General features: G+C 40.7%; 1 protein-coding gene across 1 annotated transcript in view; it reads left to right on the top strand.

The window, feature by feature from the left end:
- Nucleotides 1-1146: 1146 nt before the first annotated feature.
- Nucleotides 1147-23561, top strand: part of LOC131950278 (polycystin-1-like) — a 34773-nt gene continuing 12358 nt past the window's right edge. Inside the window, exons 1-8 of the mRNA XM_059312359.1 lie at nucleotides 1147-1156; nucleotides 4226-4437; nucleotides 6213-6278; nucleotides 6550-6609; nucleotides 7558-7623; nucleotides 7927-7995; nucleotides 11938-12009; nucleotides 21243-21314. Coding sequence (XP_059168342.1) covers nucleotides 4226-4437; nucleotides 6213-6278; nucleotides 6550-6609; nucleotides 7558-7623; nucleotides 7927-7995; nucleotides 11938-12009; nucleotides 21243-21314 — 617 coding nt within the window. The 5' untranslated portion in view covers nucleotides 1147-1156. The remainder of the gene's footprint in view (nucleotides 1157-4225; nucleotides 4438-6212; nucleotides 6279-6549; nucleotides 6610-7557; nucleotides 7624-7926; nucleotides 7996-11937; nucleotides 12010-21242; nucleotides 21315-23561) is intronic.

Raw genomic sequence — 23561 nt, forward strand, 5'->3', positions numbered from 1 at the left:
CTATTTTAGTGCTTATTAATTTCCATACTAATTTCGGCTTTTTAATTCTAAGGGGGTCGCGGGTCACATACTTTTTATAAAAGGGGGTCGCCACTCGAAAAAGGTTGGGAACCACTGATATAGAGTTTTAAATAACAAATATTTTGTAGACTACATTTTGTATTTTTGTACATTCGGATGGTTTATTTATACTGTATTATTTTGTTTGACCCCCCCCCCCCCCCCACAAAACATGGGGTCCATACTTTAGCGTTTTTAAAGCTTCAATTGTGAGAGGGGGGAGGCTATATATATATATATATATATATATATATATATATATATATATATATATATATATATATATATATATATATATATATAAACAAAATACGAACATTGAATACTCATTTGGGGCTTGTTCGAGTTGGGAAAAAACAAATTTTTAGTTGTTTTTTTAAAAATTAAAACAAGTTACATTACAACAACACGCTATTTATGTGAGTGGTGTTTAGTCTGTTTTGAACATTTCCGTTTCAATGTCTGCCATATTGCTCCTGTTGCGAAACGGCCAAAAGAATATGAAGCATTAAAGCTGTGTATGTGTAATCAGGGGCGTAGCGAGGGGGGGGGATGCGGACCGCACCGGGTGACACCATTTAGGGGGGTGACACCAAGGCAATAAATTGCAAAATATATAGAGAAAAACTCGAGGGGGGGGGGTGCAAATCGAAAACTTAAGGGGGGGGGTGCAAATCAAAAGTTTGATGGGGGGGGGATGCAAATCGAAAATTTGAAAGTTTGTCCCTAGGTAGGGTCTCTATGCCTCTGGGGGGTGACACCATTAAGTGCCGCACCGGGTGACACACGACCTCGCTACGCCACTGTGTGTAATGTAATGGTTTATTGTAGGCTGAGGTGTAACGTTATTTTAGGGGGCGGGGGTTGTGAGGGGGGGGGTGAGGTAAAAATCGTCATTTTTGGATGACCCCACTGGGGTTTCATAATCCTTCAGACTTCAGACCATGTGTATGAGAATAAGGGCGACGCGAGAAAGTTGGGTGAGATAACTCCCGCTTTATTTTGCTTAGGATTATTATACATTAAGCATTTTTTTGCTAAGCAACCGGGCTAAATGTCATTTCCTTTCAAAACATTCCACTCATGGACTCTCAGCGTATTCTAATTTTTATTTCGTAAATATAAATATAGATTTAGATCTAGATCTAGATCTAACAATGAAACACAAGATATACAAAAATATAGATTTTATTTAGATCTTTTAAAAGACAGAAGTAGATCTAGATCTAGATCTAGATCTAATTGTCAATTGAAGTAACTTTATTACTATTACTTTATTGATTTATTGTTTAACTAATAATTTAAAAATAAGTTACACTCTGAGTTACAGTGTCAGTAGGCCTAGGCCTCGGTACTACTACTGTTACTACTAGACTCTAGATCTAGAATCTAGATTCTAGTACTAGACTAGTAATCTAGTCTCTAGTGGCTATAATATTTATAGAGAGTAATAGAGAGCCTACTTACTAATTAGTAATTAGTATACTAAGTATACCTACTACTACTGAAAGTTTCTCTAGTACTTTGTAGATCTACTTTACTTACTTTACTAACTACTTTTTTTTCTAAACTTAAACTAAATTTTTTACTAGATCTAAATTTAATCATACTGACATACACTGTATGATACAGGCCTACACAATACACATGGTCAATCATAAACTAAAAACTTTCATTTACTGATTTTAGTATGTACTAGTATGTAGATTCTAGGACTATAATATTAATACAATACACTCTAGTCTAGGCCATATAGACTATAAACTATAATATATAGAGAATCTTAAGAACAGTACAGTACAAGTAGTACGATTAGTAAAGGCCAAGGCTATTCCCAGCCAGTTGGGAATAGGTGTATTGGGGCTATTCCCAGCCGACTATATGGCTGGGAACAATATCGGTAATCTATCATTTTACGTACGTAAAATCGCCTGCGGCTAGTAATGAACGAAACAGTTACCTCATTGTCAAGGCTTTAATAGAAGTAGATCTATATAGTATATTGTGATATATTTGTGTCAAATATTATATAGATAAATGAATAATAAACCTAAATCAACGGCTAAATATATCAATATATATATGCAAGAAATTAACTTTTAACAGCAGTGTTTGCGAGCAGGATTTGCTATATAAAAAGCGGACATCTGTAAGTTAGAGTGGCTTCCCCTGAATCTTGTGCTATAAGTTTACAATAAAAAAAAATAATAAACAAGATGGCTACTATAGTAAATGAGCATGGTTGTATCTGTTGGAAACATCGCTAGTCTTCATTTATTACTGAAAATTTTTAATTCAGTTGTTTAAAAACAGGTACATAAATGAAACAAGGAAACATTTTTGTATTTTTCAAAACATAAATCCTCCTCAAAATATGTGAACTAATTATTAAAATTTAAGGAGTCACCTGTTTTTCACATTACTAGTCGCGGGCGATTTTACGTACCTAAAACGATAGATTACCATAATATCTTATGATAATAAAAGCATTTATTGTGACTGGGGATTGAGGTATAGATCAAGAGAGCGGTGTTATTTTTTATTGTGTTATATTTTCATTAAAAAAAAATATTATGGTTTAAGTTGAGCTTTTAGGCTCATATCTTCTACGTTGGTCGTAGATGAAGTGATTATTTATCATTATGCACTCTAATTAAATCTATACTGGTCTAATTAATAAATCTATGCCATTAATCATGTCGCAAATTATTTTAAAAATTAACAAACGTAACCCTTTCATGAACAATGGGAACAAATAAAATTTATAGGGCATAAATTAAGTGTCAAAAGACAAGGCATCTGATGGGTTCGTACCGGCACTTTCCGACACAGCAGCCACCCACACTTCATGCTTAATCTGGTGTTTTTAACATTAAATCTATCAAAAACAGTCACGATCTCTGCATAGCCCTAATACGGCTATTGAATCTAGCTATTTTTAATACAAATGTAGGCGCTATAGTGCTCACACAAGGGCCCATGTGCACTGGGTAACTCAGCTGGCAGATGTGCCCGCCTGGTGCAGTTTTATTATTGAATCCACTAGGATGCCAAGTGCTAAGATGGCAGCTCAGCATCCGACTTTTATTTTTATGTACCAAATCTAGAAAATAATTGCATCAAACTCTGCCTTTTTCATGCAAACCTTCTCAACAACTTCCCAAAGCTTTGTGTTGATTGGTCCCAACAACTTCCCAAAGCTTTGTGTTGATTGGTCCCAACAACTTCCCAAAGCTTTGTGTTGATTGGTCCCAACAACTTCCCAAAGCTTTGTGTTGATTGGTCCCAACAACTTCCCAAAGCTTTGTGTTGATTGGTCCCAACAACTTCCCAAAGCTTTGTGTTGATTGGTTTAGTAATGCCAACAGGACCTACACACAAAGGACTTGCAATTTATTGTATTAAACCACAAGACCTCTTCTTTCTTTATTGTTATGTTGAACAGGATTTCAAAACAACATATTTAAGTAGGCCTATAATGTGTCAAACTGTCATGCACCATATAGGCCATTGATTTCTATTTCAGCCTGATTTTCTTTCTGGATTTGCTTCCATAATTTTTTCTTTAACCAAGAACAAACATGATCCAGGCAGCAGTTGTTTCTCCTAGGTGACTTGGTGTCTTCAGCTATTGAGCTAAGTTTGGAGTTGTCTCTCCTAGGTGGCTTGGTGTCTTCAGCTAGTGAGCTAATCTGCAAGGGGGTCGAATTGTGGACTTTTTGGTTAAACAACCTTGAACTTTACCCACTCCTTCCGCACCACAACTAATATTATTCTTGTCAGCTTGTTTATCATGTCTGATGTGACCACTTCGTTGTCCACTTCGTTGTCCACTAGATCTAATAAATAAACAATTTCTTTAATTCTATATTTGGAATAATTGTCTGTTGATAAGTGATAATAATGTGGCAACATAAAAGAAAAATACCATAAATGTATCATTATATATATATATATATATATATATATATATATATATATATATATATATATATATATATATATATATATATATATATATGCCTATATTTATTTATTTATTTATTTATATATCAATAAATCCTCTTTCCATTGTTGGCTTTAAAATTAGGATAGAAATAATGCAAACAAATGATGCAAAAATCTCAGTTGTAATCAGCTGAAGCCACCAAACATATTTGTGAAGATGAAGTTGGCTTGTAGACCCCGAGCTCCCATCTACCCAAGATGTCTCATGTTGCTGTGTTGGCTGGCCACTTTGGGATGGTGTGATGAATCAGCTGATTGCTTGCGTGGACCAACTGGCACTCCATGCACCTGCTCAGATGCTCTGCTGGACTGTACAGGTGCAGACTTGCAGGAGCTGCCAACACACCTGAGTTCCAGTATCCAATCAATGTAAGACAGACCAACAGACATACAGACATACAGGCAGGCAAGCAGGCAGACATACAGACAAACAGACAAGTAAGCAGAAAGACAGGCAAGCAGGTTGACACACAGACAGACAGACAAATAAGACATTATGAGATAAGCTAAAATAAGTTGACTGATAGATACCATCATCTCTCCCATCCATCTCCCCCTACCATCATCTCTCCCATCTCTTTCATCTCCCCCACACCTTTCATCTCCCCCACCCATTTCATCTCCCCCACCCCTTTATCTCCCCCATCCCATCTCCCCACCCATTTCATCTCCCCCACCCCTTTATCTCCCCCACCCCTTTCATCTCCCCACCCATTTCATCTCCCCCACCCCTTTATCTCCCCCACCCCTTTATCTCCCCCACCCCTTTATCTCCCCCACCCCTTTATCTCCCCCATCCCGTTATCTCCCCCATCCCTTTATCTCCCCCATCCCATCTCCCCATCCCATCTCCACCACCCCTTTCATCTCCCCCATCCCATCTCCCCCACCCCTTTATCTCCCCCACCCCTTTCATCTCCCCCACCCATTTCATCTCCCCCACCCATTTCATCTCCCCCACCCCTTTATCTCCCCCATCCCATCTCCCCCATCCCTTTATCTCCCCCATCCCATCTCCCCCATCCCATCTCCCCCATCCCATCTCCCCCTACCATCATCTCCCCCTACCATCATCTCCCCCATCCATCTCCCCCTACCATCATCTCCCCCATCCCTTTCATCTCCCCCACCCATTTCATCTCCCCCATCCATCTCCCCCTACCATCATGTCCCCCATCCATCTCCCCCTACCATCATGTCCCCCATCCCATCTCCCCCTACCATCATGTCCCCCATCCCATCTCCCCCATCCCTTTCATCTCCCCCATCCCATCTCCCCCATCCCTTTCATCTCCCCCATCCCATCTCCCCCTACCATCATCTCCCCCATCCATCCCCCCCCCTACCATCATGTCCCCATCCCATCTCCCCTACCATCATGTCCCCCATCCCGTCTCCCCCTACCATCATGTCCCCCATCCCATCTCCCCCTACCATCATGTCCCCATCCCATCTCCCCTACCATCATGTCCCCCATCCCATCTCCCCCTACCATCATGTCTCCCATCCCATCTCCCCCATCCCTTTCATCTCCCCCATCCCATCTCCCCCTACCATCATGTCCCCCATCCATCTCCCCCTACCATCATCTCCCCCATCCCATCCTCCCCCTACCATCATCTCCCCCATCCCATCTCCCCCTACCATCATGTCCCCCTACCATCATGTCCCCCATCCCATCTCCCCCATCCATCTCCCCCTACCATCATCTCCCCCATCCCATCTCCCCCTACCATCATGTCCCCATCCCATCTCCCCTACCATCATGTCCCCCATCCCATCTCCCCCTACCATCATCTCCCCCATCCCATCTCCCCCTACCATCATGTCCCCCATCCCATCTCCCCCATCCCTTTCATCTCCCCCATCCCATCTCCCCCTACCATCATCTCCCCCATCCATCTCCCCCTACCATCATGTCCCCCATCCCATCTCCCCCATCCCTTTCATCTCCCCCATCCCATCTCCCCCTACCATCATGTCCCCCATCCCATCCTCCCCCATCCCATCATGTCCCCCATCCCATCTCCCCCTACCATCATCTCCCCCATCCATCCTCCCCCTACCATCATGTCCCCCATCCCATCCTCCCCCATCCCATCTCCCCCTACCATCATCTACCATGTGCGAATCTTCTATTCCAGAAATGTCTCAGAGAACCTGATAACAAGTGTCAATGGGAATTTATTGCCTACAAACCTGGAGAGCATGTCAGTTCAAACAATTGTTTTAAAACTAGATTCTAGTACTCTAGGTTAGGTCCAACAGGAAACAATTGTTTTAAAACTAGATTCTAGTACTCTAGGTTAGGTCCAACAGGAAACAATTGTTTTAAAACTAGATTCTAGTACTCTAGGTTAGGTCCAACAGGAAACAATTGTTTTAAAACTAGATTCTAGTTCTCTAGGTTAGGTCCAACAGCCATTCTTGTAGCTTTAGTAACAGACTCATTTTTTTTATGCTAAATAATTTTTGTTTCAGAAATTTAACAGGAAACCCTGTAGTTGAGATATTAGGAACCTTTCTCTCTGTTAAACAATTGTAAGTATAGGTTTAGATGGCTGTGTTAAACAATTGTAAGTATAGGTTTGGATGGCTGTGTTAAATAATTGTAAGTATAGGTTTAGATGGCTGTGTTAAACAATTGTAAGTATAGGTTTGGATGGCTGTGTTAAACAATTGTAAGTATAGGTTTAGATGGCTGTGTTAAACAATTGTAAGTATAGGTTTAGATGGCTGTGTTAAACAATTGTAAGTATAGGTTTAGATGGCTGTGTTAAACAATTGTAAGTATAGGTTTAGATGGCTGTGTTAAACAATTGTAAGTATAGGTTTAGATGGCTGTGTTAAACAATTGTAAGTATAGGTTTAGATGGCTGTGTTAAACAATTGTAAGTATAGGTTTGGATGGCTGTGTTAAACAATTGTAAGTATAGGTTTGGATGGCTGTGTTAAACAATTGTAAGTATAGGTTTGGATGGCTGTGTTAAACAATTGTAAGTATAGGTTTAGATGGCTGTGTTAAACAATTGTAAGTATAGGTTTAGATGGCTGTGTTAAACAATTGTAAGTATAGGTTTGGATGGCTGTGTTAAACAATTGTAAGTATAGGTTTAGATGGCTGTGTTAAACAATTGTAAGTATAGGTTTAGATGGCTGTGTTAAACAATTGTAAGTATAGGTTTGGATGGCTGTGTTAAACAATTGTAAGTATAGGTTTAGATGGCTGTGTTAAACAATTGTAAGTATAGGTTTAGATGGCTGTGTTAAACAATTGTAAGTATAGGTTTAGATGGCTGTGTTAAACAATTGTAAGTATAGGTTTAGATGGCTGTGTTAAACAATTGTAAGTATAGGTTTAGATGGCTGTGTTAAACAATTGTAAGTATAGGTTTAGATGGCTCTGTTAAACAATTGTAAGTATAGGTTTAGATGGCTGTGTTAAACAATTGTAAAAAGAGTTGTTCCATCATTTGTCCTTTCCAACAGATACATAGAGCACTCTGGTTTGAAGAGTTTCCATGTTGCAACTTTGTTTTGCAGTTTAAGAATTTTGTAAGTACATTTTATAATTTAAGAGTTTTGTAAGTACATTTTATAATTAACTGTTTTTGAAGTACCTAAATGACATTTTGCATGAAAATGCCTAATTTATTTTTGTAAAATTATAGCAAATAAAGAAACTGTCAACATGCATTGTAAAATGTTTTCATCAGAATATTCTTTAAAATTTTATTGTTACCACCATCAGTAGTTTTAGTTAGGTTTGGTGTATTGATTTTTGTTAATATGTTGATTTTTGTTGGTCAGTTGATTTTTTTAATAAATTGATTTTTGTTGATTTTCTTTCAATTCAAGACATGCTGGTCACAATACTTTTTCCCTAGACCCACAGGCTTTCACCTGTATGGAACACTTGACACAAATGTGAGTATAAAATACTTGACACAAATGTGAGTATAGAATAGAGTCCTTTCATATGACGTCACGTCCGTTCGTGATACCTACGCCCGCCGCCACAGTGGTGTACATCAGACGTAAACACAATCAGCTGTTCGCCAGCGCTGGACGTGTTCACCAGCGCTGGACGCGTTCACTATATGTAAATACTGTTAGTAATACTGTTTGCGTTTAGAGTTAAAGTAGACGAATCTGATCAAATGCAGTTCTCGATACTTTGTTTCAGGTAAGGACAGTAAAATAATAAACTTCATTTTAATTATAAAAGATAACTATTAATAAAACAAATATGCTCGACCTTCACAAATACTAATAGTAAAAGACAAAGTCAAAAATAATAATAAAAATAATAAGATCTAATAGTAGGCCTAATACCTGGCTCCGCTGGGTAGACATAGAATCTAGAATCTACTTCTTTACTTAAATTTAATTACTTTAGATCTACATTCGATTCAAAATACACCCATAATAAATCAAAAGTAGTCCTAATAGGCCTAATAAAGCATTTAATTGTCTCTAAGATCTAAAATCTCGCTCTATTATCTAATCATTTTTTTAGCAAACGAAATTTTCTGAAATTGAAATAGATTGTATGACTAGACTTAGATCTAGAATCTGCTACTTAAATTAAATTGTAAAAACTTTATACAAGCATGTAGTTGATATTATTGTAGTAGAAGGCTTTAATAAATTACTAAGGCCTACCTACTTTGTTGTCTTTTTACAGCAATATGTATCTGATACTGGACTGAGTTTAATTAAATTAAAATGCATATCTAGTAATTAGTCTACTATGTAGCCTAGTAGTAGAATCTAGATCATACCAGCCAACAACAAATAACCACATTATTATTATTTGGTTAATGATTAGGCTAATTTTTTTTTTAAATCCACTGTTTATAAAAGAAACAAATCAAGCTAGAAACATTATAAGTGAGATGGTTTAGAATAATAACAATGGACCCAGTCTACAATTGATACAATTGCAGGTCTACATAGGGCCTACAGTCTAGTAGTTTACAATAGGCACCTAGTGTGTAGCTAGTATACTAGTGTGTAGCTGTCCAGAGTTAAGATTCTTAATGCCTTAATGCTTTCCCCTGATAAGCCATGTGTGCTATAAATGACATAACATGACACCGAGGTGAGAAGTGTTGAGGGGAGAGCAGTGGGACTTTACCCTTTGTTCTCCCTGCTGGGCCCTGGGGGTCAAAATTATATAAGAAATACTATCTCTGTGGGGCTGGGTATCACGGAGGTGAGACATTTTCAGGGGAGGGCAGGGCAGACTCCTCTTTGGTTTTATTGTGGGCTAGATACAGGTGGGGGCAGCCATCATGAGGGTTGAACGTCAGTATTAATGTGTCTGATTACTTTCCTGCTGGATTATAAGGGTCTTAAATTGTATAACATGCTACCCAGATTGGTTATTACCCATGGATTATATTAGCCGTTGTAGTGTGGGTTTTGTAGGAGTTAAGTGGTCTCACGTTTGCTACAGTAGATAACCTATAATATATTACTGCATTTGATCAGCTTCGTCTACTTAAACTCTAAACGCAAACGGTATTACTAACAGTATTTTTATTTAGAAATTTTGTCCACATATTTATATTATCCACGAAGCTGTCAATAACAGTATAAGGATCTTCAATTCCTAAGAGTTCAAGTTTTTTAACATATTTTTCCTTTTCCGCGAGTGCGGTTCTTTACATACAGTGAACACGTCCAGCGCTGGTGAACACGTCCAGCGCTGGCGAACAGCTGATTGTGTTTACGTCTGATGTACACCACTGTGGCGGCGGGCGTAGGTATCACGTGATTTAGGTCACGTGTTTGCAAGGACTCTATACTTGACACAAATGTGAGTATAGAATACTTGACACAAATGTGAGTATAGAATACTTGACACAAATGTATGGAACACTTGACACAAAAGTATGGAACACTTGACACAAATGTATGGAACACTTGACACAAATGTGAGTATAGAATACTTGACGCAAATGTGAGTATAGAATACTTGACACAAATGTATGGAACACTTGACACAAATGTATGGAACACTTGACACAAATGTATGAAACACTTGACACAAATGTATGGAACACTTGACACAAATGTGAGTTGCTCTACTAACAGACATTTTTACTTGCTTACATACAGAGCGTAGCGGGAAGCTTCAGAATCTAGAAAAAAAAAAAACAATTTCGAATCTTCCTATTTAGACAAATCCAATTCTATACTCTTGTTGGTATGTCTGTGTGTGTGTCTGTGACTGATTGTGTAAACATAAATAAATTGAGTACTATTTCAGTTGGTGGATGAAATTTCATTTGAAAGTAATAGATCTTATACACATAATTCAGTTAATTTTTTAGCAATATCTCTAAAACCATCAGATTTGGATAATTGATATCATATTCACAAAAACAGTATATTCTATGAACCATTTCCTCTCTGTGTTTTCTAAAAAACAAGTGGCTTTGTATAAAGTTACATACAACTGTGCTGTGAAATCAGAAGCAAGACAGATACAACATTAATTAAAAAAAATTAATTGCAGGAACCTTTCAAAAGTTTCATGGTGATTTTCATGAAAGCTGTATAAAAGAACAACAGACAAACACACAGACACATTTTTGTTTATAGATGTACAGATAGGGGAGCTTAACCCTGTTTTTTCACTTTAAAATCTAATGAAAATCTTTGCGCTAAGAACATTCAGTCAGTTTTTCTGAAATCCATGAGATTAATCTTTTTAAAAAAATATACATGTCAACAGACTAATCCATGTCATCAAACTAATCCTTGTCATCAGACTAATCGATGTCATTAGACTAATCCATGTCATTAGACTAATCCATGTCATTAGACTAATCCACCATTAGGCTAATCCATGTCATTAGACTAATCCATGTCATTAGACTAATCCATGTCATCAAACTAATCCTTGTCACCAGACTAATCCATGTCATCAGACTAATCCATGTCATTAGGCTAATCCATGTCATTAGACTAATCCATGTCATTAGACTAATCCATCATTAGACTAATCCATCATTAGACTAATCCATGTCATTAGACTAATCCGTCATTAGAATAATCCATCATTAGACTAATCCATGTCGTTCGACTAATCAATGTAATTAGACTAACCCATGTCATTAGACTAATCCGTCATTAGACTAATCCATCATTAGACTAATCCATGTCATTAGACTAATCCGTCATTAGACTAATCCATCATTAGACTAATCCATGTCATTAGACTAATCCGTCATTAGACTAATCCATCATTAGACTAATCCATGTCATTAGACTAATCCATGTCATTAGACTAATCCATGTCGTTAGACTAATCAATGTCATTAGACTAATCCGTCATTAGACTAATCCATCATTAGACTAATCCATGTCATTAGACTAATCCGTCATTAGACTAATCCATCATTAGACTAATTAAAGTCATTAGACTAATCCATGTCATTAGACTAATCCGTCATTAGAATAATCCATCATTAGACTAATCCATGTCATTAGACTAATCAGTCATTAGACTAATCCATCATTAGACTAATCCATGTCATTAGACTAATCAATGTCATTAGACTAATTCATGTCGTTAGACTAATCAATGTCATTAGACTAATCCGTCATTAGACTAATCCGTCATTAGACTAATCCATCATTAGACTAATCCATGTCATTAGACTAATCAATGTCATTAGACTAATCCATGTTGTTAGACTAATCAATGTCATTAGACTAATTCATCATTAGACTAATCCATCATTAGACTAATCCATGTCATTAGACTAATCTGTCATTAGACTAATCCGTCATTAGACTAATCCATCATTAGACTAATCCATGTCGTTAGACTAATCCATGTCTTTCACCTTGCAGAAAATTGAACAACCTGAAGCTGGTGGAGTTACCTGAAGATATTTTCACGGCCAACAAACACTTGCAGCACATGTAAGTTCTAGGTCTCACGGCCAACAAACACTTGCAGCACATGTAAGTTCTAGGTCTCACGGCCAACAAACACTTGCAGCACATGTAAGTTCTAGGTCTCACGGCCAACAAACACTTGCAGCACATGTAAGTTCTAGGTCTCACGGCCAACAAACACTTGCAGCACATGTAAGTTCTAGGTCTCACGGCCAACAAACACTTGCAGCACATGTAAGTTCTAGGTCTCACGGCCAACAAACACTTGCAGCACATGTAAGTTCTAGGTCTCACGGCCAACAAACACTTGCAGCACATGTAAGTTCTAGGTCTCACGGCCAACAAACACTTGCAGCACATGTAAGTTCTAGGTCTCACGGCCAACAAACACTTGCAGCACATGTAAGTTCTAGGTCTCACGGCCAACAAACACTTGCAGCACATGTAAGTTCTAGGTCTCACGACCAACAAACACTTGCAGCACATGTAAGTTCTAGGTCTCACGGCCAACAAACACTTGCAGCACATGTAAGTTCTAGGTCTCACGGCCAACAAACACTTGCAGCACATGTAAGTTCTAGGTCTCACGGCCAACAAACACTTGCAGCACATGTAAGTTCTAGGTCTCACGGCCAACAAACACTTGCAGCACATGTAAGTTCTAGGTCTCATGGCCAACAAACACTTGCAGCACATGTAAGTTCTAGGTCTCATGGCCAACAAACACTTGCAGCACATGTAAGTTCTAGGTCTCACGGCCAACAAACACTTGCAGCACATGTAAGTTCTAGGTCTCACGGCCAACAAACACTTGCAGCACATGTAAGTTCTAGGTCTCACGGCCAACAAACACTTGCAGCACATGTAAGTTCTAGGTCTCACGGCCAACAAACACTTGCAGCACATGTAAGTTCTAGGTCTCACGGCCAACAAACACTTGCAGCACATGTAAGTTCTAGGTCTCACGGCCAACAAACACTTGCAGCATATGTAAGTTCCTAATTATGAACCTAAACCTGAACCTAAACCTGAACCTAATCATGGCCCTGAACCTGAACCTAACCCTGAACCTAATCATGGCCCTGAACCGGAACCTAACCCTGAACCTAACCATGGCCCTAAACCTGAACCTAACCCTGAAACTAATCATGGCCCTGAACCTAACCCTGAACCTAATCATGGCCCTGAACCTAACCCTGAACCTAACCATGGCCCTAAACCTAAACCTAACCCTGAACCTAATCATGGCCCTGAACCTAACCCTGAACCTAATCATGGCCCTAAACCTGAACCTAATCATGGCCCTGAACCTAACCCTGAACCTAATCATGGCCCTAAACCTGAACCTAATCATGGCCCTGAACCTAACCCTGAACCTAATCATGGCCCTAAACCTGAACCTAATCATGGCCCTAAACCTGAACCTAAACCTGAACCTAACCCTGAACCTAATCATGGCCCTAAACCTGAACCTAAACCTGAACCTAATCATGGCCCTGAACCTGAACCTAATCATGGCCCTGAACCTAACCCTGAACCTAATCATGGCCCTAAACCTGAACCTAATCATGGCCCTAAACCTGAACGTAAACCTGAACCTAACCCTGAACCTAATCATGGCCCTAAACCTGAACCTAATCATGGCCCTGAACCTAACCCTGAACCTAATCATGGCCCTAAACCTGAACCTAATCATGGCCCTAAACCTGAACCTAAACCTGAACCTAAACCTGAACCTAATCATGGCCCTGAACCTGAACCTAACCCTGAACCTAATCATGGCCCTGAACCGGAACCTAACCCTGAACCTAACCATGGCCCTAAACCTGAACCTAACCCTGAAACTAATCATGGCCCTGAACCTAACCCTGAACCTAATCATGGCCCTGAACCTAACCCTGAACCTAACCATGGCCCTAAACCTAAACCTAACCCTGAACCTAATCATGGCCCTGAACCTAACCCTGAACCTAATCATGGCCCTGAACCTAACCCTGAACCTAACCATGGCCCTAAACCTGAACCCAATGAACCTAATCATGGCCCTGAACCTAACCCTGAACCTAATCATGGCCCTGAACCTAACCCTGAACCTAATCATGGCCCTAAACCTGAACCTAACCCTGAACCTAATCATGGCCCTAAACCTAAACCTAACCCTGAACATAATCATGGCCCTGAACCTAATCATGGCCCTGAACCTAAACCTAACCCTGAACCTAATCATGGCCCTAAACCTAACCCTGAACCTAATCATGGCCCTGAACCTAACCCTGAACCTAATCATGGCCCTGAACCTAACCCTGAACCTAACCATGGCCCTAAACCTGAACCTAATGAACCTAATCATGGCCCTGAACCTAACCCTGAACCTAATCATGGCCCTGAACCTAACCCTGAACCTAATCATGGCCCTAAACCTGAACCTAACCCTGAACCTAATCATGGCCCTAAACCTAAACCTAACCCTGAACATAATCATGGCCCTGAACCTGAACCTAATCATGGCCCTGAACCTGAACCTAACCCTGAACCTAATCATGGCCCTAAACCTAAACCTAACCCTAAACCTAATCATGGCCCTGAACCTAACCCTGAACCTAATCATGGCCCTGAACCTAACCCTGAACCTAATCATGGCCCTGAACCTAACCCTGAACCTAATCATGGCCTTAAACCTGAACCTAACCCAGAACCTAATCATGGCCCTAAACCTAACCCAGAACCTAATCATGGCCCTGAACCTAACCCTGAACCTAATCATGGCCTTAAACCTGAACCTAATCCAAAACCTAATCATGGCCCTAAACCTGAACCTAAACCTGAACCTAACCCTGAACCTAATCATGGCCCTAAACCTGAACCTAAACCTGAACCTAATCATGGCCCTGAACCTGAACCTAATCATGGCCCTGAACCTAACCCTGAACCTAATCATGGCCCTAAACCTGAACCTAATCATGGCCCTAAACCTGAACCTAAACCTGAACCTAATCATGGCCCTAAACCTGAACCTAATCATGGCCCTGAACCTAACCCTGAACCTAATCATGGCCCTAAACCTGAACCTAATCATGGCCCTAAACCTGAACCTAAACCTGAACCTAAACCTGAATCTAATCATGGCCCTGAACCTGAACCTAACCCTGAACCTAATCATGGCCCTGAACCGGAACCTAACCCTGAACCTAACCATGGCCCTAAACCTGAACCTAACCCTGAAACTAATCATGGCCCTGAACCTAACCCTGAACCTAATCATGGCCCTGAACCTAACCCTGAACCTAACCATGGCCCTAAACCTAAACCTAACCCTGAACCTAATCACGGCCCTGAACCTAACCCTGAACCTAATCATGGCCCTGAACCTAACCCTGAACCTAACCATGGCCCTAAACCTGAACCTAATGAACCTAATCATGGCCCTGAACCTAACCCTGAACCTAATCATGGCCCTGAACCTAATCATGGCCCTAAACCTGAACCTAACCCTGAACCTAATCATGGCCCTAAACCTAAACCTAACCCTGAACATAATCATGGCCCTGAACCTGAATCTAATCATGGCCCTGAACCTGAACCTAACCCTGAACCTAATCATGGCCCTAAACCTAACCCTGAACCTAATCATGGCCCTGAACCTAACCCTGAACCTAATCATGGCCCTGAACCTAACCCTGAACCTAACCATGGCCCTAAACCTGAACCTAATGAACCTAATCATGGCCCTGAACCTAACCCTGAACCTAATCATGGCCCTGAACCTAACCCTGAACCTAATCATGGCCCTAAACCTGAACCTAACCCTGAACCTAATCATGGCCCTAAACCTAAACCTAACCCTGAACATAATCATGGCCCTGAACCTGAACCTAATCATGGCCCTAAAACTAAACCTAACCCTAAACCTAATCATGGCCCTGAACCTAACCCTGAACCTAATCATGGCCCTGAACCTAACCCTGAACCTAATCATGGCCCTAAACCTGAACCTAACCCTGAACCTAATCATGGCCCTAAACCTAAACCTAACCCTGAACATAATCATGGCCCTGAACCTGAACCTAATCATGGCCCTAAACCTAAACCTAACCCTAAACCTAATCATGGCCCTGAACCTAACCCTGAACCTAATCATGGCCCTGAACCTAACCCTGAACCTAATCATGGCCCTGCACCTAACCCTGAACCTAATCATGGCCTTAAACCTGAACCTAACCCAGAACCTAATCATGGCCCTGAACCTAACCCTGAACCTAATTATGGCCTTAAACCTGAACCTAATCCAAAACCTAATCATGGCCCTGAACCTAACCCTGAACCTAATCATGGCCCTGCACCTAACCCTGAACCTAATCATGGCCTTAAACCTGAACCTAACCCAGAACCTAATCATGGCCCTGAACCTAACCCAGAACCTAATCATGGCCCTGAACCTAACCCTGAACCTAATCATGGCCTTAAACCTGAACCTAATCCAAAACCTAATCATGGCCCTGAACCTAACCCTGAACCTAATCATGGCCCTGAACCTAACCCTGAACCTAATCATGGCCCTGAACCTAACCCTGAACCTAATCATGGCCCTAAACCTGAACCTAACCCTGAACCTAATCATGGCCCTAAACCTAAACCTAACCCTAAACCTAATCATGGCCCTGAACCTAACCCTGAACCTAATCATGGCCCTGAACCTAACCCTGAACCTAATCATGGCCCTGAACCTAACCCTGAACCTAATCATGGCCCTGAACCTAACCCTGAACCTAATCATGGCCTTAAACCTGAACCTAACCCAGAACCTAATCATGGCCCTGAACCTAACCCAGAACCTAATCATGGCCCTGAACCTAACCCTGAACCTAATCATGGCCTTAAACCTGAACCTAATCCAAAACCTAATCATGGCCCTGAACCTAACCCTGAACCTAATCTTGGCCCTGAACCTAACCCTGAACCTAACCATGGCCCTAAACCTAAACCTAACCCTGAACCTAATCATGACCCTGAACCTAACCCTGAACTTAATCATGGCCCTGAACCTAACCCTGAACCTAACCATGGCCCTAAACCTAAACCTAACCCTGAACCTAATCATGGCCCTGAACCTAACCCTGAACTTAATCTTGGCCCTGAACCTAACCCTGAACCTAACCATGGCCCTAAACCTGAACCTAACCCTGAACCTAATCATGGCCCTGAACCTAACCCTGAACCTAATCATGGCCCTGAACCTAACCCTGAACCTAATCATGGCCCTAAACCTGAACCTAACCCTGAACCTAATCATGGCCCTGAACCTAACCCTGAACCTAATCATGGCCCTGAACCTAACCCTAAACCTAATCTTGGCCCTAAACCTAAACCTAACCCTGAACATAATCATGGCCCTGAACCTGAACCTAATCATGGCCCTGAACCTAATCATGGCCCTAAACCTAAACCTAACCCTAAACCTAATCATGGCCCTGAACCTAACCCTGAACCTAATCATGTCCCTGAACCTAACCCTGAACCTAATCATGGCCCTGAACCTAACCCTGAACCTAACCCTGAACCTAATCATGTCCCTGAACCTAACCCTGAACCTAATCATGGCCCTGAACCTAACCCTGAACCTAATCATGGCCCTAAACCTGAACCTAAACCTGAACCTAAACCTGAATCTAATCATGGCCCTGAACCTGAACCTAACCCTGAACCTAATCATGGCCCTGAACCGGAACCTAACCCTGAACCTAACCATGGCCCTAAACCTGAACCTAACCCTGAAACTAATCATGGCCCTGAACCTAACCCTGAACCTAATCATGGCCCTGAACCTAACCCTGAACCTAACCATGGCCCTAAACCTAAACCTAACCCTGAACCTAATCATGGCCCTGAACCTAACCCTGAACCTAATCATGGCCCTGAACCTAACCCTGAACCTAACCATGGCCCTAAACCTGAACCTAATGAACCTAATCATGGCCCTGAACCTAACCCTGAACCTAATCATGGCCCTGAACCTAACCCTGAACCTAATCATGGCCCTAAACCTGAACCTAACCCTGAACCTAATCATGGCCCTAAACCTAAACCTAACCCTGAACATAATCATGGCCCTGAACCTGAACCTAATCATGGCCCTGAACCTGAACCTAACCCTGAACCTAATCATGGCCCTAAACCTAACCCTGAACCTAATCATGGCCCTGAACCTAACCCTGAACCTAATCATGGCCCTGAACCTAACCCTGAACCTAACCATGGCCCTAAACCTGAACCTAATGAACCTAATCATGGCCCTGAACCTAACCCTGAACCTAATCATGGCCATGAACCTAACCCTGAACCTAATCATGGCCCTAAACCTGAACCTAACCCTGAACCTAATCATGGCCCTAAACCTAAACCTAACCCTGAACATAATCATGGCCCTGAACCTGAACCTAATCATGGCCCTAAACCTAAACCTAACCCTAAACCTAATCATGGCCCTGAACCTAACCCTGAACCTAATCATGGCCCTGAACCTAACCCTGAACCTAATCATGGCCCTAAACCTGAACCTAACCCTGAACCTAATCATGGCCCTAAACCTAAACCTAACCCTAAACCTAATCATGGCCCTGAACCTAACCCTGAACCTAATCATGGCCCTGAACCTAACCCTGAACCTAATCATGGCCCTGCACCTAACCCTGAACCTAATCATGGCCTTAAACCTGAACCTAACCCAGAACCTAATCATGGCCCTGAACCTAACCCAGAACCTAATCATGGCCCTGAACCTAACCCTGAACCTAATCATGGCCTTAAACCTGAACCTAATCCAAAACCTAATCATGGCCCTGAACCTAACCCTGAACCTAATCATGGCCCTGAACCTAACCCTGAACCTAATCATGGCCCTGAACCTAACCCTGAACCTAATCATGGCCCTGAACCTAACCCTGAACCTAATCATGGCCCTAAACCTAAACCTAACCCTAAACCTAATCATGGCCCTGAACCTAACCCTGAACCTAATCATGGCCCTGAACCTAACCCTGAACCTAATCATGGCCCTGAACCTAACCCTGAACCTAATCATGGCCCTGAACCTAACCCTGAACCTAATCATGGCCTTAAACCTGAACCTAACCCAGAACCTAATCATGGCCCTGAACCTAACCCAGAACCTAATCATGGCCCTGAACCTAACCCTGAACCTAATCATGGCATTAAACCTGAACCTAATCCAAAACCTAATCATGGCCCTGAACCTAACCCTGAACCTAATCTTGGCCCTGAACCTAACCCTGAACCTAACCATGGCCCTAAACCTAAACCTAACCCTGAACCTAATCATGGCCCTGAACCTAACCCTGAACTTAATCATGGCCCTGAACCTAACCCTGAACCTAACCATGGCCCTAAACCTAAACCTAACCCTGAACCTAATCATGGCCCTGAACCTAACCCTGAACTTAATCATGGCCCTGAACCTAACCCTGAACCTAACCATGGCCCTAAACCTGAACCTAACCCTGAACCTAATCATGGCCCTGAACCTAACCCTGAACCTAATCATGGCCCTGAACCTAACCCTGAACCTAATCATGGCCCTAAACCTGAACCTAACCCTGAACCTAATCATGGCCCTGAACCTAACCCTGAACCTAATCATGGCCCTGAACCTAACCCTAAACCTAATCTTGGCCCTAAACCTAAACCTAACCCTGAACATAATCATGGCCCTGAACCTGAACCTAATCATGGCCCTGAACCTAATCATGGCCCTAAACCTAAACCTAACCCTAAACCTAATCATGGCCCTGAACCTAACCCTGAACCTAATCATGTCCCTGAACCTAACCCTGAACCTAATCATGGCCCTGAACCTAACCCTGAACCTAACCCTGAACCTAATCATGTCCCTGAACCTAACCCTGAACCTAATCATGGCCCTGAACCTAACCCTGAACCTAATCATGGCCTTATACCTGAACCTAAGCCAGAACCTAATCATGGCCCTGAACCTAACCCTAAACCTAATCATGGCCCTAAACCTAAACCTAACCCTGAACCTAATCATGGCCCTGAACTTAACCATGAACCTAATCTGGAAGAAACACTGATGTTAATCCATTTATGGGGTGGGGAGGGGGGGTAAGAAAATTAAATACATCCAGCAGAAAACAAATATTTGAATACATCGGGTGACATCAGACCTCGCTATGCCACTGCCTGTACTTTATGTCATGCTTGACATTTCTCTCCTGTACTGTATGTCAAGCTTGACATTTCTCTCCTGTACTGTATGTCATGCTTGACATTTCTCTCCTGTACTGTATGTCATGCTTGACATTTCTCTCCTGTACTGTATGTCATGCTTGACATTTCTCTCCTGTACTGTATGTCATGCTAGACATATCTCTCCTGTACTGTATGCCATGCTTTGCCAACCTCTGTATATGTTCTGGGGGAATACAGTTGAGCAGTAACAAACAAAACCAAAGTGGAAATTATAATTTCTGTAATCATCAGCTTTGTAATCTAAAACAACTGCTGCATTAGCCATTCAAACACAAGCCATCTGAAATTTTCGCTGATTGGATTAGTTTGACATGGCTGGTTGGATCAGTTTGACAGTGTGGTTGGATCAGTTTGACATGGCTGGTTGGATCAGTTTGACATGGCTGGTTGGATCAGTTTGACAGTGTGGTTGGATCAGTTTGACAGTGTGGTTGGATCAGTTTGACATGGCTGGTTGGATCAGTTTGACAGTGTGGTTGGATCAGTTTGACAGTGTGGTTGGATCAGTTTGACAGTGTGGTTGGATCAGTTTGACAGTGGGGTTGGTTGGATCAGTTTGACAGTGGGGTTGGTTGGATCAGTTTGACAGTGTGGTTGGATCAGTTTGACAGTGTGGTTGGATCAGTTTGACAGTGTGGTTGGATCAGTTTGACAGTGTGGTTGGATCAGTTTGACAGTGTGGTTGGATCAGTTTGACAGTGTGGTTGGATCAGTTTGACATGGTTGGTTGGATCAATTTGACAGTGTGGTTGGTTGTATCAGTACTAATATTATATTTAGTTGTATTTCTTTATTTCCATATTTAAAGCTTCTATTTATCTTGTGAAGGTTTAAACCTGAGACTTGTTTTTAAAAAGTGAAGGTTTAAACCTGAGACTTGTTTTTAAAAAGTGAAGGTTTAAACCTGAGACTTGTTTTTAAAATGTGAAGGTTTTAGCTTGAAATGGTTACATCATGTTTTCTTACCCCCTCAGAGATTTGAGCCACAATCTGCTGAGCACTGTGTCTGATTCCATCTTTGATGGCTTAGACAACTTAACCTTTTTGTAAGTGCCTTTTTCTTTTTTTACAGTTTCTTACATTTTTTAATGTTCTTTATTTGTACAAAATGTTCTATAGTTGTACAAAAGTTGTAGAAAATGTCCTTTAGCTGTATAAAACACAATCTAGCTGTCTAAGGTGTGATCTAGGCATAAAATATTTTCATCAAGTTTTGTTTATTTTTGTCGTTTTGTTTGTTTTTGTCTTTGTTGTTTATTTTTTGTCAAGTTTTTGTTTATTTTTGTCTTTTTACTTTCTCGTATATACGAAGTATAGAGAAAGTCTTGTAATCGGGCAAAAAAAATAAATCGTTTTACACCTCACTGATACAGAAAAACACAATTTTGCAATCTTGTCCGTATGTATGTGTGGCTGTGTTTGTGTGTGTGTGTAAACACGATAACTTGAGTACCGTTACAGCTAGGTTGATGAAATTTCATATATAAGTATTTTATCAAAATCGTAGATACTGATCAACTTTTGAGCTATTTCTGATAACCGGAAGTGGTACTTTTTCTACTTTGAATTTTTCAAAAGCCTATAACTTGAGTACTATTTCAGATAGATAAATGAAATTTCACATGTAAGTACAAGATCTAATTCTCTACCTTCTGTCAAATTTTGAGTACTTTCCGTTAACCGGAAGTACAGATTTACGCTATTTCCGATTTCTCAAAAAACGCAAGTAAATTTATAAAGTACTAATAATATTGCGCACTATTATGCACATTTTGTTTTGGCGTTCACTTGGTGCGCAATTCTTTTTTTCTGTGAGATTCTATTCTATTTTAACACGTTTTTCTTAACTCAGCTTCGCGTTTGTGGATTTGTTTGTTTGTTGTTAAAATTGACATCGAAAATTAGCCCACTTCTGATTGCTCTAGAGATCTGAAATTTGGCATGCAGGCTACTTTCGCCTAACAATTTTAGATGCAATCATAAAAACTAGCAATTAGAGACCGTAATTAGCTTAACTTAATTACGCCCCAAGGACCATAAAATTGAGGACATGATTTCTAAAGATACCGACAAGACTGGAGGCCTATTGACACAGTTACTTCAGCCCCAATCGATGTGAGCGCGCTGGCCGTGATCGTATAGTGGTTAGTACTTCGCGTTGTGGCCGCGACAACCCAGGTTCGAATCCTGGTCGCTCAAGATTTTTAGTCCGTGTATTTATAAACACTTAGTCAAGTCATACTTAATCAAGTCATTAGATAAAGTAGAAAATAAACTATATAAAAAAACTTTTTTAAAAACCACGTTTTTCATGTGTAGCAACGGACTAAAAAGGAGAAAATAAAATACTTAAAAAAAACTTTTTAAAAAACCACGTTTTTCTTGTGGACTAAAAAGTAGAAAATAAATTTTTCTTTTGTGCTTCCTCGAGCTGTGCAGATTCTTGTGATGACTGACAAAAAACGTGGGTCGGGCAGATGGGTCGGGAAATTTGATGGTGAACGTACCCACGTTTTTTGTCAGTCATCACAAGAATCTACACAGCTCGAGGAAGCACAAAAGAAAAATTTATAATTTCTACTTTTTAGTCCACAAGAAAAACGTGGTTTTTTAAAAAGTTTTTTTTAAGTATTTTATTTAAAAGTTTAAGTAATTAAAAATCATGTCTATATTCCAAGTTATATAAGAATACTAGCCGTCCCGGCCAGGCCCTGCTCTGGCTTTTGTGAAAAACCTTTCTGTTAAAGAACATTACCTGTGTGTTTAGTAATCTTCTAAAACCGGCACTGCCCACCCAAACCACAACCAACCAAAACCAAAACAACAAAACGCAAACATAACGCTAACACAATTACAAATACAAACGAAAACAAAAACCTAACAACAAACCCAACCACAACCACAAACACCAATACGAACACAAAGAAAAAAACAAACGAAAGAGCAACGAAAACAAACCAAATCCAAACGCAAAACCAACCACAAACACAAACCCAAAGAAAAAAACACAAACGAAGAAGCAAACGAAAACAAACCAAATCCAAACGCAAAACCAACCACAAACACAAATACAAACCCAAAGAAAAAAAAACACACAAAAATTCTAATTATGTCTGAAAATTAGTGTGCAATTCTTTTTCAACGAGATTTGATTCTTTTTTAAAAAGTTTAAGTATTTAAAATGGATTAAAAATCATGTCTATATCCCGAGTTCCCATCCCCTGTTGTTTTATATAAGAATATTCGAAAAAGTTTAGGGGAGATAACTCCCGGTTTATTTTTTGTCAAGTTTT

Source organism: Physella acuta, unplaced genomic scaffold (genome assembly GCF_028476545.2).
Source record: "Physella acuta isolate Inbredline_101_S28 unplaced genomic scaffold, ASM2847654v3 ptg000750l, whole genome shotgun sequence".
Lineage (NCBI taxonomy): Eukaryota > Metazoa > Mollusca > Gastropoda > Physidae > Physella > Physella acuta.